This window comes from Ambystoma mexicanum, chromosome 10 (genome assembly GCF_040938575.1).
Source record: "Ambystoma mexicanum isolate Mex_15411 chromosome 10, UKY_AmexF1_1, whole genome shotgun sequence".
In the NCBI taxonomy this organism is placed as follows: Eukaryota; Metazoa; Chordata; class Amphibia; order Caudata; family Ambystomatidae; genus Ambystoma; species Ambystoma mexicanum.
Window position 1 is genome coordinate 1175443092 of NC_090932.1, and position 16363 is coordinate 1175459454.

General features: G+C 46.0%; 1 protein-coding gene across 1 annotated transcript in view; it reads right to left on the reverse strand.

Annotated features, from left to right (window-relative positions):
* LOC138492142 (trichohyalin-like) overlaps window positions 1-16363 on the reverse strand; it is a 782601-nt gene that overhangs the window by 20878 nt on the left and 745360 nt on the right. Inside the window, exon 26 of the mRNA XM_069619133.1 lies at window positions 11681-11899. Coding sequence (XP_069475234.1) covers window positions 11681-11899 — 219 coding nt within the window. The remainder of the gene's footprint in view (window positions 1-11680; window positions 11900-16363) is intronic.

A 16363-nucleotide genomic window follows, 5' to 3' on the forward strand; every position in this document is an offset into this window, starting at 1 on the left:
TTTAAGGTTTAAAGGACAACTGCACTAAGGAACAGCCTCTATAACGGTAGTTGACAATGCAATATGGAACCCATACATCCAGTGCCGAAAAGGATCTCAAGTGGGCCCATTAGAACATCTGAAATAGCCACAATTGTCCCTGCAATGCCTAGTTAGGGAGCAAGCTAATTGAACAAGCTAATTGCCTTAGGCCCGATACCATCCAGCACTACTGGGTTGTCAGGGACTGTGGTCAGACAGTCAGAAGTCTGTATGAAACAACACGCTGGTTAGTGTGCTCATGCAGCAGACGGGCTAGAAAAGTTTGCATACAGGATGCAAGGTGCTCCAGACACTGGATACACCCATGACCCGAAGAATGACCTGCTCTTTCAAGAGAAGTCTGAGGGCCCGAGGAGGCTTAAGGGACTTGTACAAGATATAAAGGTGCCTGCCGTGGGTGTACCTGATCAGTCAAGATTCTATATAGAAATGCAGCTGAAGATACCCGACTTTGAAGTTCCCCGTACTCTGATTGACAACGGAAACACACCCGATTGTTTCCAAAATGAGGTTCTGGCTTATACACTGGCTTGTGAATGGAGGATAGCACAGGGGCAGGGTGCTGGTCTTGGAAGCAAGAGCAACAGAGGTTTAAAACCTGGATCCGCGCTTAGAAACCGAACTCCGGTATTAAGCGCAATATAAAAAAACAATAAAATAAATAAATTAAATAAACTTGTGCACGTAGCATTGGAGGATGTGCAGCATCAGGATTAGTATCCAACTCAGCTAACCAGAAGCAGTCCTGTCTTTATAACTAATTCATATGACAGACTGACTCCCAGATTACCCGATATGTGGACCATATTGAGAAGAAAAGGATTCATTTTTAGAGTTGCGAAATGTTAGGATATCTTGTTTTGCTGTGTTTGCTCCATAGACATTTAAGAACCTCTGAAATGTTTGCTGTTTTGAACGAGTCTCGTTTTTTGAGGCATGTGAAGCCTTTTTACATGGCTTGCCTTGCTAAACCTTTGTGTTTTAGGGGCACTGATCAGCCCCTTATGGCTGTCAGTGATCTCCATTGTGAGATTCTCTATTTAGTAAGCATAGTTTGTGTCCCTATAACTTTTATTTGCAACTTTGTGGTGTAAGGAATCTGAGGGTGTCCTCACTTTTTCCCCAAAATATCCTCCCTGCAGGTGCCTAGGGAAAGGCTGTTGCTTTCGTATCCTGACCCTGGGGGTGGATATGCGAGGGAGGATCACCTGGGAGGAGGAGACTTGGGGAGTGGAATGAGGCACCCTTGGATGGGACGCGGTATCCCCCATTTCCCTTTAATCAGGAATCAAATATCCCCCAGGCTTTTATGGGATATTTCCAATCCCTTCGCTATTGTGCTAGAAGACCATCTTCCAATGTATACCACTCAGGTACTGAGATGAGGAAGAGATGAGGAAGAGACCACATAGGAACTTACATTCATCCTTTATTAACTCATACACAAACACCACTCTTGGACTGGTACGAGGCAGGGGGGTGGCGAGTACCAAGATTGTTGTGAAATCAATGTGAATGGCCGGCACCTGAAGCAAACAGGGCAGTATAAATGTCCCGCTCAGGTGAGGCTAATGGGGAGATCAAAATCGCCTGTGGAATACTTGTAGACGGAGAAGTCGGAGGTGAAGGCAGAGAGACATGTGTCTGAAGCGCTGAGGTGCGTTGGAGTCGCTGCACCGTAAGCAGACTGTGGCTGGCGTTGTCGGAAGGTCTCCGGTGGCAGGGCCAGGCTGCCGACCGGAGACCTCCTATCCGGTAGCCCGGGGTGTAGGAGACTCGGGAGGAGGGGCTTGCCGAGCAGGGAACATAGGCAGCCACGAAGGACCAATCGAAGCAGAGAAGTGTACACAAAGACAGTATACCCAGTGAGTCAAGTGAGGCTGAATGACTTCGGGACGCTGTGGTGTGAGCCGCGTTGTGAAGGAACGTCGGAGCGCTTGCTAGTGAGCTATGGGATTGCTGGTCCAAATGTAAAACACAAAGACTACGATAAGGTGAAAGCTTGATGAACGAAGCGGTTTGTGAATACTGAATACTGAACTGTATGCAAATTGAGAAGGCAGTGGAAAGGCCAGAAAAGCAGCAAACTTTACTTTATGTTGAATAAGAAGCCTGTGAGCAGGGTGCAAACTCCCAGCAGAAGAGTGAACTGGGAATTTGCAGTTACATTGTTTTGATGTGAATGAACTGAGGTTTTGAATACTGAACCAAAGGAAAGTAATGAGTGAATGCCACACGAATGGGAAGTAAAGAAAGGTGTTCCCTGACACAAAGGAACAGTGAATTATGGTAAGAAACTAAAGAAAGCAAACTTTGGTGATGAATATAAAGATCTGTGAATTATAGAAGCTGAGAAAAGCAAGCATTGGCAAGAGCCATAAGGAAAAGAGGAACTGTACAAGTTTAAAGTTGAAACTGAGGCCAACCTATGAGAAGGTTGATAATCCAGCAAATGAATGGTGGCAAACAGGTGTTGACAGGGAATGCAAGAATATAAGTCCAATACCACTGTTGAGCGGAAGCAGTGGTGGTGTAACTGTGGAAAAGAAGCGAATCGTGTGTTTCGGTTGCATGAACTGTAATGGGTGGATCGTATGGACCATCAACTGCGCCTAGACTGCCTACACCCCACTAAAGAAAAGCCACTTGACTAAGTTTATGGCTCAATATCAAGGGAAGCTGGCACATTGAGAGCTCAAAGAGTTGAACTTTATGATATTGATGAAAGGGCCAAAACGCCTGAAAGCTGGAAAGAATCCAGAGGAATTGTAATGTTGTGAAAACAGTGAGGCTTGGGGAAGGGAACCCCTTGTGATTGGAAGTGAACTATTTGGATTGAAAGTTAACTATTTGGAATCCTGGGGAAGGGAGAAACCCTTTCCAACCAAGAAATGAAAGAAATTTTGATGATGACATCCCTACACAGTTTGAACAAATACATATGACTATCATTAGCTTCAGTTAGGTAGGGAGAACCCACCTCCACCTTAGCAGAGGGCAAGATAGGCAAGATAGGCCTTATCCCAACCTCTTTGTGATTTTATATACACGTCGGTAGCCTAAACTTTCCCTGTCTGTCTGTGTCTACTTCCTGATGCCTTCACAGTGGTTACTTGCATAATGTGCCCAAGACTGGCTGGTTGCAGCAGACCTTTTTCTTCCTTGTTTCCTTTAACATGTCTACCTTTGCATTTTACAGCTTACTGGCTTTTAGAGTACCATATACTATAAAATGGGCATGCAACAAGGTTTTTAACTGTCCTTTAGCCATCTTGTATTTTGGCCTTTTCCTGCACTCCCTGGGCCGGGTGTGTCATATAGGGTAAGCCCTTTCCTGGGAAAAGCAGCACTGTATGTAGCCAATGTAGGGACTGGGACTGGCCACTCACCGGCCAACATCCATGCCAAAGTGTGTCTGTCGCTGGGCAGATGTGCAGGCCAGAGGCTGTCCATGAATGGACAGCCGCTGAGAGTTTGAATGGTGCAGATCCTAACCATTGGTGGGGACTCCAGATCGAATCCTAGATAAAAGGGAGACTCTTGTAGCCATTCAGTAGATTGTCATTGGAGCCAAAAGCCCAATGACTAGGACATCCTGCTGAAGACCCGTAACTCGTCATTGCTGCCAACCAGCATGGAGTCTCCAACCATCCATGTGAAGCCCTTCTCCTTTGCTAATCTCCTGAAGGCCTTTATCAGTGCTTCAACCCCTGGACCAGGGGGAACAACCAATTCTAACCCCCGCTTGAGGATCCTGCTTTTGGAAGCCTTCAGAAGCATCCTACAACCATCCTGTGGGCTGAGCAGCTTCCTCGTGGGCTACCTCGCTGCATTGGTCATCACAGCGGATTCGTACTTGGGAAACAGCAGACCCTCAACTTGTGAAACAAGTAGCCGCCCCCTACAGTTGCAGCTCTCCAGCATGAAGAGGGACCTTGCAGTACAAGCTTCTTTGTTTCTGCGATGAGGGCCACCTTCTGGCATTTTCTTCAAGTTGCCATCACTGCTCTCTGCCTGCATCGTGTCCTGGGGGTCCTCTAAGGTAGTCGACAATGTGGTGGTCCTTCTGCGAGAGAGGTGCCCCATCGACTAGCCAGACTTAAAATCCAGTTGTAGAAAGTAAACTCTGCACTGAGATCCCTGAACCTCCTTGAACAGAACCAAGGCATAGAGAGTTGCCAAAGTGATTCCAGCCTAAATCGGAATCCAGGGTGTTTGTAAACATACCTGTTCCTAATCCCCTCCACCCCCTCTCCAATCTCCATAGGGTTTAACAGGCATAATGTCCTTGCACTAGCTCTCCCTTGCCTGTTCGTGAACAGTGGAGTTCTAGTCAAGGAACCTTCCCTGGGATTCCCCTAAGGTGGTTGGATTGGGAGAGCGAATGCTAAGAAACTTTCTTCATTTGTTCTACTACTATGAAACATTTACAAACTGCCTGTTGGCTTTGCCAACTCTTGTTCAGACTCTTAAGAAGGTTCTTAGCCTTCTGAAACGGACTGCCGTGGGACCTGGGACTCTAAGGGCACTAGGCACTCTTTGTTGTAGCTCAGGAAGCATAATTCAAGGTCTGCTACCTTATTTGATTTGTTCTCTCCTACATATTAGTTCTCTAATCCCGTTATGATGTACCTTGTTTTTATTTCACTTGTCTTGCTACACTGCAGTTGCTCAGATTGTTGTAACTGTGTATAAAGTAAGGTGTTAGTGCTCTTAAGTCAGAGCACCCCAAAATTGAATGTGTATATAATAGTAGTGATTGTTGTAGTGTAAAACCCGTTTTTGATTGCTAAGAGTTTGTCTCAAGTCTAAATAATTGCATTTTCATACATACTGCCTAACTTGTGTTATTAAGAGTGCTCTGTCTGGGGGGCGTGGTCAAGATGGCGGTCTAGGTGGATCCAGAACTGCAGAGCTCCGTCCCGAACCACTGTGGAACAGTTATAAACTCACTGAATGAGTCCAACTGTGTGCCAAACCAAATAAGGAGCGTAGGGAATACCGGGAGAGTGCTCCATCCCAGGGAAGACACAGGAGCGAGAGAGATTGGAGCGTGGGAGCCGCGAGTGCCGGCTGGAGAAAATGGCGGGCGAACCTGACTAAAGGAGGAGGAGGCGGCGGACCCACAAGGAGGGCTGTGGAGTGGTTGCGTCGAGTGGGACCCGAAGCAGGGGTCCTGCTGGAGCGCGGAGGGTGAGAAGCGGGATGCCCGGTAGGCGAGGACAGTCTGTCCGGTGAGTTGTCCTGCCCCCCCGGTTGTGTGGTGAAAACCGTGGGAAACGAGGACGTTGCAGTGACTCGGAGGGGGAGCTGGAAGTGGCAGAGCGGAGCGGCACCCCGGGCGCGAGGGAGCGAGCGCCAGTGAGAGAGAGGGAGAGAGGGAGCCGTGAGGTCAGGCTGGCGCTTGCCCTGTGGAGGCAGAGCTGAGCGGTGAGACAGGGACTCCAGGCGGCAGGTGAGGGAGGACTGAGGAGAGAGACCCTGGATAGAGCGAGCAGAAAAGACAGAGCCCCTGAGCGTCTAGGCCGCTCTCCTGTGAAGTTAAGGGGGAGGGGGCACAGACAAGCAAAAGTCCCTTGAGGGGAGAGGAGAGGAGAGACTGGCCTGTGTAAGGAGAGGGGGGCTCCCCAATGTGTGTCTGGGGGGTGGGCTCCCACACCAAGAGTGGAGCTGGGCCTAGGAAAGAGGCCTGGAGGACTGGACAAGCAGAGAACTACGAAGTGGCAGGGAGAATTCCCTGTCTGGAGGTGGCCAGCGGCAGGGCACCTCGCAGGGGGAGTGGTGAGTAAATGGGCCTCTCGGAAGAGAAAGCGAGCAAGGAAGAGAGAGCGCGGAGCACCCCTGGACAAGAGGAGGAAGCCCAGGAGGGTCTTGGAAGGGCCCAGTGGAGGATCACGGGCTGAAGAGGGAAAGGTCCCCAGAAAGAAGAGCGAGTGTGGGTGGCGATGTGAGCAACTCCAAAGTGCAGGGGCCCAATCCCTGCAGTGAACTGAGGAGTGGGGTGTGCAAGGCTGAATTGACCCGGTGCGGAGTGGACATACAAGAGGAGCTCAACACTGAGAAGCACGGAGGGGGGGGTCCCATGGGAATGGGGCAAAGGAAAGCCGATTGGGCCCCAAGAAGAAAAGCTCAAACTCAGGAGAGCGGGAAAAGGAAGGACAACACAGGGTGCACGTTCAGTCAAAGCTATCCTTCGGAAAGGCTACGGGTGGAACAGAAGAGGACATGGTGCTCACTAAAGAGGATCTCCTATCAGCGCTCGCTCAATTCAAAGGGGAGTTTATGGAGACTGTTAAGGCAGAAGGGGCAAGCATTAGGGAGGAACTCTCGCAGGCCATTACAATGAACAGGAAGGACATGGACTCACTGGGGGAAAGGATTCTGGAGATGGAACAACACACAACAGAATTGGAAGCAAGAGGGTGAGACTGGGCTCAGCAACTTCAGGGCATGGAAGAAGGCCTTAGAGCCCTGGAAGAAAAATGCAAAGATTTAGAAAATAGGTCCCGCTGGGACAATGTGCGCATTAAAGGCCTGAGGGAGGGTTTGGAAGGGGCGGATCTAAAGCCTGTATCCGAGAACTTTTTGGAACCCTGGTGGAGGAGGATTATGCTCGTACTATGACGATTGACAGAGTACACAGAACAGGCATTCGTAGAGTGGAGCCGGGAACAAGGCCCAGAGACATACTGGGGAAGTTGCATAAACATAAGGACAAAGTGGCACTAAAGGAGCTGCAAGGAAGAAGGGGAAGATAGTTGTATGAGAATGTGAAATTCAAGTGTATGACGACCTCTCTCAGCTAACATTAGCAAGAAGAAGAGCATTTAGACCACTCACGGAGGAACTGCACAAGAGAAAAATGAGGTATAGGTGGCTCTACCCGGCAAGGTTGCAATTCTGCATGGGCAATGAAGGGAGAACTGTCACACAGGTGGAGGAAGGTCTGAGGGTGCTGGTGATGACCCAGGGAGAGGCATCTGGGGCCAAGTCGAACAGACACCTGGGAGAAAGGGGTGCTGTGCCTGGCCGAGAGGCCTTAGGATGGAACACAAAAAGTTCAAAGAAAACGGGATGGAGAGTCGGGAACTGACAATGGCCATATGGACTATAATATGGTTTGGTGAGAGGTAAAACAAAAAGGAGAAGGCGGGGAGGGGTGGGGCAAAACAGTTTGTGGTCCACGGGTGGGGACCATGTAAGGGGAATGAACAGCCCAAACAAAAGGGTCACCATTTGTAGGGAACTAAATAAGGAAGACCGAGTGATAGTGTGTGTGCAAGAAACACACCTGACCAAAGGGGACGAGTCTCGCCTTAGACATAGGAGCTATCCATCCCACACAGTATCACGCAATGGCAGCGACCAAAAAGGCGTGTGTAGCGATTCTGTTGCATAGATCCGTGCAAATGGAGGGGGTAAGAGTAAGACGAGATGGGGAGGGAAGGTGCGTGATGATAAACGGTGTATTGAGAGGACAGCTGTACACGTTGGCATCAGTGTATGCCCCCAATCAAGGGCAGAAAGGCTTTCTACTCAGGTCTGTGGAGGAATTGAGCAAATTCGGGGAGGGAGAGCTAATCATTGCGGGGGATTTTAACTTGGTGGCAGACCAGGTGTGGGATAGATCCGGGGGGATAAAGGGGCCCGCAATGGGAACAATGTCCGATTTCTTGTTGGGAAGATTCCAGGAAGAGGGGGTCAGTGACATGTGGATGATTTATCACCCAGAAGAGAGGGACTACTCCTTCTAGTCACACATTCACAAGTCATATTCTTGTATTGATTATATCTGGGCAACTAGAGGAGTGATCCAAACAACCTCTAGGACACAGATAGGAAGTCTGACGGTATCAGATCACGCGATGATCTTGGTAGAATGAGGAGGGGCATTTGAGGCATGGAATGGGGAGGTGGAGGCTGGAAGAATATATCCTGAGACACCAGGTAGTTAGACAACAGAGAATGCGAAATGTCTATTTAAGGAGCAGTTGGACGAGGGGGGAACATAGGGGAGAGATGGGACAGAATCATGGGAGAAGCGGGAGGAAAGTAGGGAGGTGGAGAGGAAACTGGAGGGGAAGATTAGGTGATTGGAGTCTATGCATAAGGAAAGCGGGACGCCTAAAGTGGCTAAGAAACTAGCGCATGTGAGAGGCCAACTCAGACTGATAACTAACAGGGCGGTGTAGAGCACCCTACTGAGAAGCAGACAGAGGTTCTATGAACAGGGAAACAAGGTGGGGTCGGTGCTAGTGAGGCAGATAAGAGTGAAAGCGCAAAAGGCGTTCATTGAGGCGTTAGGGGAGCCTGATTACTTCAAAAAGAAATTGGGCCTCAGTATAAGTTTGCCGGTGCGTTAACAATGGTACTAGTAAGCTTGCCGGTACCGTTGTTACCAGACCGGCAAACTACGTGTTCGGCTCGCGGGTGCCTTCCCGCCTGTACCGGCACCCGCGAGCAGAGCATGTCGGATGCACCGGCACCATTCTGAATGGTGCCGGTGCATCCAAGCTCCCCATTCCCATTGAACCCTATGGGTATCAAATGGGAACGGGGAGCATTTTTTTCCATGGGCAATTACCGGGTCCGGCGAGGCCACATTGACCCAGTAATTGCCCATTGGCGGGTGCCGGTAAAAAGCGCAGGTTTGGCGGCAGCCTGCCGGTTTTACCAGCAAGGCTTCCGCCAAACTTGTAATGAGGCTGATTGTTTCTCTGACTTCATAAAGAAATTATTTATGTTAAGGCCCGAACCATAATGGAAATCATTTCTATATGAAGGCAGAGTGGCTTCAAAAATAAACTATTTCTTTTTGAAGTCATAGGGCTCCCCATCCCATGACATGGGGTAGGGGTAGCCCTCAGACTTCAAAAAGAAAGTTTCTTTTTGCAGTCACTCTGTCTTCATAAAGACATTATTTCTGTTACAGAAGTGGGGCCCCCTCTCAGGACATGGGCTAGCGGGGGCCCCCGCACTGCAGGGGCTGCGGGGGCCCCTGTTACGCCAGTGAGATGTGGTTATAAAAAAAGGGCTCTGTCTGTGTTTAATTAAACCCTTTTGTCACTGTCGCACCCTCCTGCGTATAACTCTAATATATAGAGTTTGGTTAGTGTGACGAATCTGGTCAATTCCTCCCTTCTACCCAGAGGAGAGCCACCCCCTGTGAGGCTAGGGAGGTGAACCCGCTCCGCAAGACACTCCCTGGTGGTCTGGGCAAGTGGGACCTCACTGAGAGTGACTCTCCTCTTGGGGACAGGGACTCCCAGCCTCCCAGACCGGAATATATTGTCTGTATACATGGGACTTGTGCAACATACTTTCATTCCTTCTTTGACTACACCAAACCGTGTCAACCGTTCAATCCTGTTGGTTGGATTTCATCAGAGCGCCAAAGGCAAGGAAGAAGGGCACACCTTAGTTGTTCGGGATAACGTACTTAAGCAGGCGAGAAACTGCGAATGGAGAGGAGACTCTTACATAAGGGTGTGTGTGATACCTACGCAGAAACAAGCCCTTTGGAGGAGACGTCCTAAAGGAGCAAAGCCTGCTGGAGCGTGGAGTGTGAGTCCAACACTAGCCAGACGTCGGAAGACAGGTGTTTTCTCTGACCCTGAAGTCCAGGTCAGAGAAGGAGGAAGAAACCTGTTTCTTCTGGTGGTGCAAAGAGGTACAGATACTTCAAATCCAGGCTGGGAAAGCTAGGATGGTTACGGGAGAGACCGAGACACGCGAATGGGCAAGCGCCCTATGTGAACCAGAGTGAATTATATATGAACAATGTGTGCTGAGGTTGGGAAAACCAAAGATGCTGCGGGAGCCTGAGAAATCCTGAGTGGGCAAGCACCCTGTGGGAATTATGATAGGATATGATATGGCATTTATAACATGCCTATACACAAGTGTTTCAAGGCGAGACAAGGCAAGGTAGGGGGAACAGAAGGAAGACAGAGACAACAATCTTACTAGGCCAGGTGACATTGAGATCGCGCAAGTGCAGGGGAAGGGGGAAGGGAAAAGTGCAAGGGGAAAGGAGAAGGGGCAGTGCAGTAGATAGGATAAACAGTAAAATAAATAAAAACAATAACTAAGAAGTGCGGCCAGCTGGTGGCAAGTGCAAGGGTAAGTGCAGACATCAGGTGTCAAGAGCTGGTAAGGGGCTGTAGGGATACAGAAACAGCCCCCGGGTGCAAGGGTTGCCAGGGGGGCAGTGTGGGTGTGCAACAGGTGGGGAAGGGACCTGGGCCCGAGAAGAGTGGGTAGCCAGGTTACCAGTGCAGTTTCAGTTTCAGCCAGGAGTTCAGCAGGGGAGAGGAGGAGAGAAAGCAGAAGCAAAGAGGATGGTCTTGAGGTGCTTCCGGAACCAGAGATGGTTCCAGAGGGAGGCCCCAGCCGAAGAAAGATCTACCACCAACCTGTTGCTTGGAGAAGCGACTGACCCTGAGGGAGTTGAAGGTGGATGAGCGAAGAGCTCAAGAAGGAAGATATTTAGGAAGAGAGAGTTGAAGGTGTTGAGGCCCCAGGCTCCAGAAGGCCTTGTGCACAATGCAGAGGATTTTTAATTGAATTACATGAATTGCGAGAACTCAAGTCTATTAGAATGCCGTAGTACTTTGGGGAGTCCCAGAAGCATAACAAACTGTTCTAAAGAGAACTCTGGTAAAAGGAGCCCTGGAGAGGTCTTGAGAGAAACTCTTGTTTTCACGAGATAGAGGGACCCACAAGGAGGAACTTTTATTTGGACTAGCAAAGTCTACGAGACAGCTGTGAACTTGGTTTTTGTTTGATAATAACGAACTGGTAACTGTCAACAGAGCACTAAAGTGAATGGGCCAGGCAGAAGCCAAAGAACCAGGTCATTGCTCTGGTCTCTCTTTTTAGTTCAGTTTTCCTAAGGGGAAGGGCCAGTGTACTTGGATAGGATTTTGGACCTAAGACTGTTTACTTTGATGAGCACCATTAGTTTTAGTTAGGGAACTTCCCTCAAAGACATAGGGAAAGTTAGGAGTTCTCATTTACTTTTAAATAAAGACCCTACTAAAATGTCAGTCGGTGGTCCAAGTGGTTCTTCTGTTTCGCCTGGTTCGCCACACTAGTCATTAATGTATTTCCCTATTCACCAGAATTTTGAGGCCTCTCAGAATCTATCCCCAGGTTTGATTCTGAAAATCCATCTTTTGAACAGCTTCTTATCAGAGTTACTGACGGGATACTTTTCACAAAGCATCAAATATCAACCTTTGTATTATAATCTGTTTGTCATCTGCACTTTTATGTCCAGAACAGTCCTTTTTGGGGCAGTGCATCTTTAACAAATCCCAAATATATCGCATTCTAGGGAACACATATGAGCATTTAGGGGTTGGATTTTTGCCACTCTAGGTCAATTTGAAGAACTTTCTTCGGCTAGTTGAACAGGATTTTAGAGCCAGATGTAAGTATTGCGGTTGAGTGTTTTAAGTCTGGGGAATATATCTTTTGCAAAGAAGATTATCAGCCATGGGGTGCTCCTTGCCACAATGTGGACATCAGCACAGCTGGAGTGTATACATTTTAATCCTCTGGCTACTCCTTATCTGTAGCAAACTTCTGTTCTTAAAATAGTTTGAAATACATTTTCTGTTATTGTTGCACTTACCTTGTCTCTGTACGAGTTGGCGAAATCTCCTCTTAGAGTGCTCAGGTCCTCAATACTCCCACCATGGCAAACTGTACTCTCTGCCCGGAGCTCACGGACACGGCCCTGCAGTTGTCGAAGCATCTTCAATGCACCAAAGTCATGCTGCCCATCTTTTGAAGCTGCATTAAGGGATGGGGAGGAGGCCGATCGTAGGTGGGATCTCTGGCTTGTTTCCTGCTTTACAGGTGAGGAGTGTCAATAAATGTTATTTAGATACTTTGCAAGTGAAATAGGAAGGTCACCAGCTACTCTCTGACGAATGTTGGACCTTAAATGCTAAGCCACAGTTAACAAAGCCAGAATTCCCCAGTGTTCAACAACTAAACTTGATTTGGCAAAAATATACAAGACACATTTTTCCTTCACTAGCCCAGTGCTTTTCCATGCTAAAGGATCTTTCCTGAACGTCACTGTCAAACAAACTCTACCCATTGCTCACAGTTTGAAATGGATCAATCCACGAGACCTTGAAGTTTAACATCCTCAAATGATTCCCCATGTACCGGCTTTGCTTTTTTCTACATTTCATAATCCTATCTACACCCCCGCCCTCTTTTCCTGCACAAACCATACAGTGTACTGCAATAACACTCTGCACTTATTTCTATGATTTAATGCTAACATCACATACAGAACTGCTTACAGACTATTTTTTTTATTTTATTTTTTAATTGCTATAGCTGAGTAAATCAACTTTTCAAATGATAAAACAATTTTACCTTCCAACTTGAAGAACAATTAAAACAAATAAGATAAGAACATGAGGAAAACAAGAAATATTCAAACGATGTACAACAGATATGTGAGCGCATACTAAAACATTATAAAATTTAGGAACTTGACAATTATAAAATTATACATTATACATTTCATTCTCAAGCGCACAACATAAGTTTGAATATTCGCCAGGGGAACTCATATTTCCAGATTATTTTTACAAGTTAATTTCAGCAGCGGGAATGAGTTCCAAGTAGTGCACAAGAGCTTTTATCACCGAAAATCTTGTGGTGTTGCATAAAATACTCCATATCTGATTTCCATCCATTTCCTCTTGCAGTTTCAACAAATCACTAAAAAATTTAACTTGCATTTCCTTCAAATTAGGACACGATATTATCAAATGCTGGAGGGTTTAATTCTCAGTACAAGATTCACAAAACCGACAAAAATTTAAATCAGCAGAAATGATTTTTTGCCTCACCAAAACTTCCCTAGTGGACCATAGGTTAAGTCTGAGTCGTAAAAATTGATTTTGTACATGCCCAGAAGGACATTTTAACAAATAACCTGCCACTTGGCCCAAACGCTTAATTGCAAAGAAGTTACTATTGAAATCTTTAAATTTTGAACAGAAATCATTATTTTGTATCCACACCCAGCGATTGAACTTAGTCTTAGCACGGACTGGGTTTTCAAGCAGAAGCTGTAATGAAATGTCAGCCTCGCCCATTGTGTTCAATACTAGATTCCGCCATTTCAATGGAAATACATGATTCGAAGAGGACAAATAACGTGCTACAGTACTCAGAATATTGTTATTTTCGACGCCACACAAGCATTTTCGAAAAAAGGAGCACATTCTCCACTTGACTCTGCTTGATAGTGAGTTAATACCTAATTCAAATCGTAATAAAGGCATCGGTGTACTGTTTGGTAGATGTAAAACTCTTTTCCAGAAGGCAGCCTCCAGCTTATTCCACATTTTATCATTAGTATACAACTTTGAATCGGCACCATAAAGAAGAATGGGAATTACTTTCTGCTCATAGAACATTAGTATATGTTTTAGAGTGAATTTCCCATATTTATAGTGAAGTATTCTAGCCTGTGAGATCAGGGTCGACAATTTTGACTGTAAGGCAGTGAGATATTTATTGTCAGTGACAGTATTTTGTAGAGAAGACCCCAAATATTTATATTCCGATACTAGTTCCATAACTTCCTCACATATGTACCATTTTGTAGTAGTACATTTGGATTTGGCATGGGGCCTACAAACCAAAATCTGTGATTTATTCAAGTTTACAGTAAACTGGTTCGTTCTAACGTATTCCAAAAGAGCGGATAACAAAATCTGTAGTCCCTTCGGGGTTTGAGAGATTAAAACTAAATCGTCAGCGTATAACAACCAAGATATGCGCTGACCTCCCAATTCAGGAGCATCAGACTCGATTCAGAGAAAGGAGAGACCCATGTCAAAAATAAAAAGATTAAACAGTATGGAAGCTAGAATACACCCTTGCTTAAGACCCAAAAAAGTGGCAAAGGAGGAAGATAGAAGGCCTTCCAAGGATAGTCTAACTCGCATAGAGGTTTCTGTGTGCAACTCAATCACTAATGCCAATAGAGAGGAAGGACAGGAAGTTTTAGTTTTAGGAATCACGATTTACGATTCCTTTAGATCACGATTTATTGAGTCAAAGGCTGACCGGAAATCAATAAATGCGAAATATAAAGATTGTTTCCGGGGAGCATACTGTGACTTAAGCATGTTGAGAGTGATGATATTAGGGAGAGTACCAAGACCACTAACAAATCCAGATTGGAAAGGATCTCTCTTTAAACAATTTTTAGTCCAAATATTCAGCTCTCTCAAGATGAGACGACAAAAAATCTTGCCAGGCACGTCAAGCAAAGAAATGGGCCTATAACTAGCCGGATTGGCCCGATCACCCTTCTTATAAATAGGAATGAGGATGGATTGTTTCCAGGACGGCAGTATTTTCTGGGTCAGGTTAATGTTCTCAAAAATAAGATGTAAAATTTCTGCCCAGATTTCCGGGAATTGCTTCATATGGGTATTAGACAACCCATCCGGGCCGGGTGCGCTCTGGAATGGCTCGCGTGTTTGATGAAATACAAAATATCGTCTCTATCAAACGATAAATGAAAGTGAAGTAGGAACTCACGCTTATATATACTTAAATGAGCTGGGGGTGCAGAAAATAATTTGGAATAGTAAAGTACCCATGTCTCTTCAGACACATCATTAGTTTGTACAGCAACCTGATGACCTACTACAGCTTGGTTGATGATGTTCCTGGACTGAGCTGCATTTTTTGCAGCTAAAGATTTAAGCATATTACTTCCATCCATTTGATATAGTTTGGCTTGCATCCCTCTAGACCAATTCCTGTATCTGGTTTTAATCAGGGTTAGGGCTGCCAGACGTGTAGCAACAGGGAGCTTGGAAGCTTTCCTCTTTTCAGCTCGTACCATCCATTTCCTAATTCTAATTTTGTGGTCAAAGCTGTGCAAGTACGGAGGTTGTTTTTGTTTGTGTTTAACTGAGGCTGTTTGAAATAATTGCATTAAGTCATGGTAAAATACCTGTTGGTTATGTTTCCACACAACTTTAGACTTCAGCTCAGCCTCATAGTGTGATCTAAAAGCTTCCAAAGATGTCTCGGTCAACATTACACGATTTCTGGCTGGGTTTACTTTATAAGAGCCTGTGATGTAACACAATTGGTCTTGTACCATACTAGTATCACGGAACCAAGTAGCATTTAGCACATTGTGATCTCTCACTTCAGTGTGAATTATTTGAAACGATTTTACTTTATTTAGCATGTTAGCATTAACATAAATAAAATCAATAATTCCCTGACTGCTAGCACGATGCCAAGTGGGTCTTGGTGGAATATCCCCCGAAAAAGAGCCATTTAACATAAACAGGCTTCTGGCTTTGACAAAACTGGTCCACTTGGCAAGACGGTGCATTTCTGATGTACAATACGGACCCACACAATGAAGGTTCAAATCGCCTGCTAAAATGATGGAATGCGAGTGTCCATCAAGAATTATGATGTCAATGGCTTTGTTGACAGATTCCAGAAAGATGTCATCAGAGATACCGGCATGGTTCCAGTAAAGATTTATAGCTGCACATGAAAAGTTTGATCCAACAATTCTAGTTATTTGCAAAAAAGGATTTGGAGAGAACCAGGGTTCGACCTTTAAAGCAGATGATTGTTTTACAGCCGTTAACAGGTCAGAGGTAGGACACCCAGAAATGCCCTTGACAGTTGGTATCAAAAGGACATCATGGTTATTCCACGATGGTATACTCGTTAACCAAAATTCTTGTAACAGGATTATATCATGATCTAACAGATGCAGAGCCTGATTATTCAAGATCTGCTTATGCCCTCTTGAGTTCCAGCTAATCAAGGAAACGGGTGACGCCAAAAACTTTCGATGCTAACCTTGGCTATTTTTGGAATCGCAGTTGCGTGCATATGTAGGAATACCTTGATTTCTGTTTGTATGTTGTTTCGAGTGGGTGTCCAATTGTTTGACTGATAAGCAATCTGAGGTATCAGAACTTGGTAGAAGAATGAAACCAAGGTCAAAAAGCTGGGACTTAACAGCCCAGATTGCATTAACCACTACTCTCGAATTTATCCAGAGGATTACAGAAGAGCGTTTTAAGTGATCAATAAACTCTACCAGCTCAATGTCAATGGTGCCAATGTCATCGAGCTCGGGAATTTCGCTGAATATTGAGAGAACAGATGCACGGTTTAAGTTATATTGTTTTGCAAGCAACGGCCTGCAGCTAAAGGACAATGAGTGAACTGCAGGGCGCTTGACGCGCACAATCTGAGGTTTTTGTTTTATAGATTTAGACAGTTCATT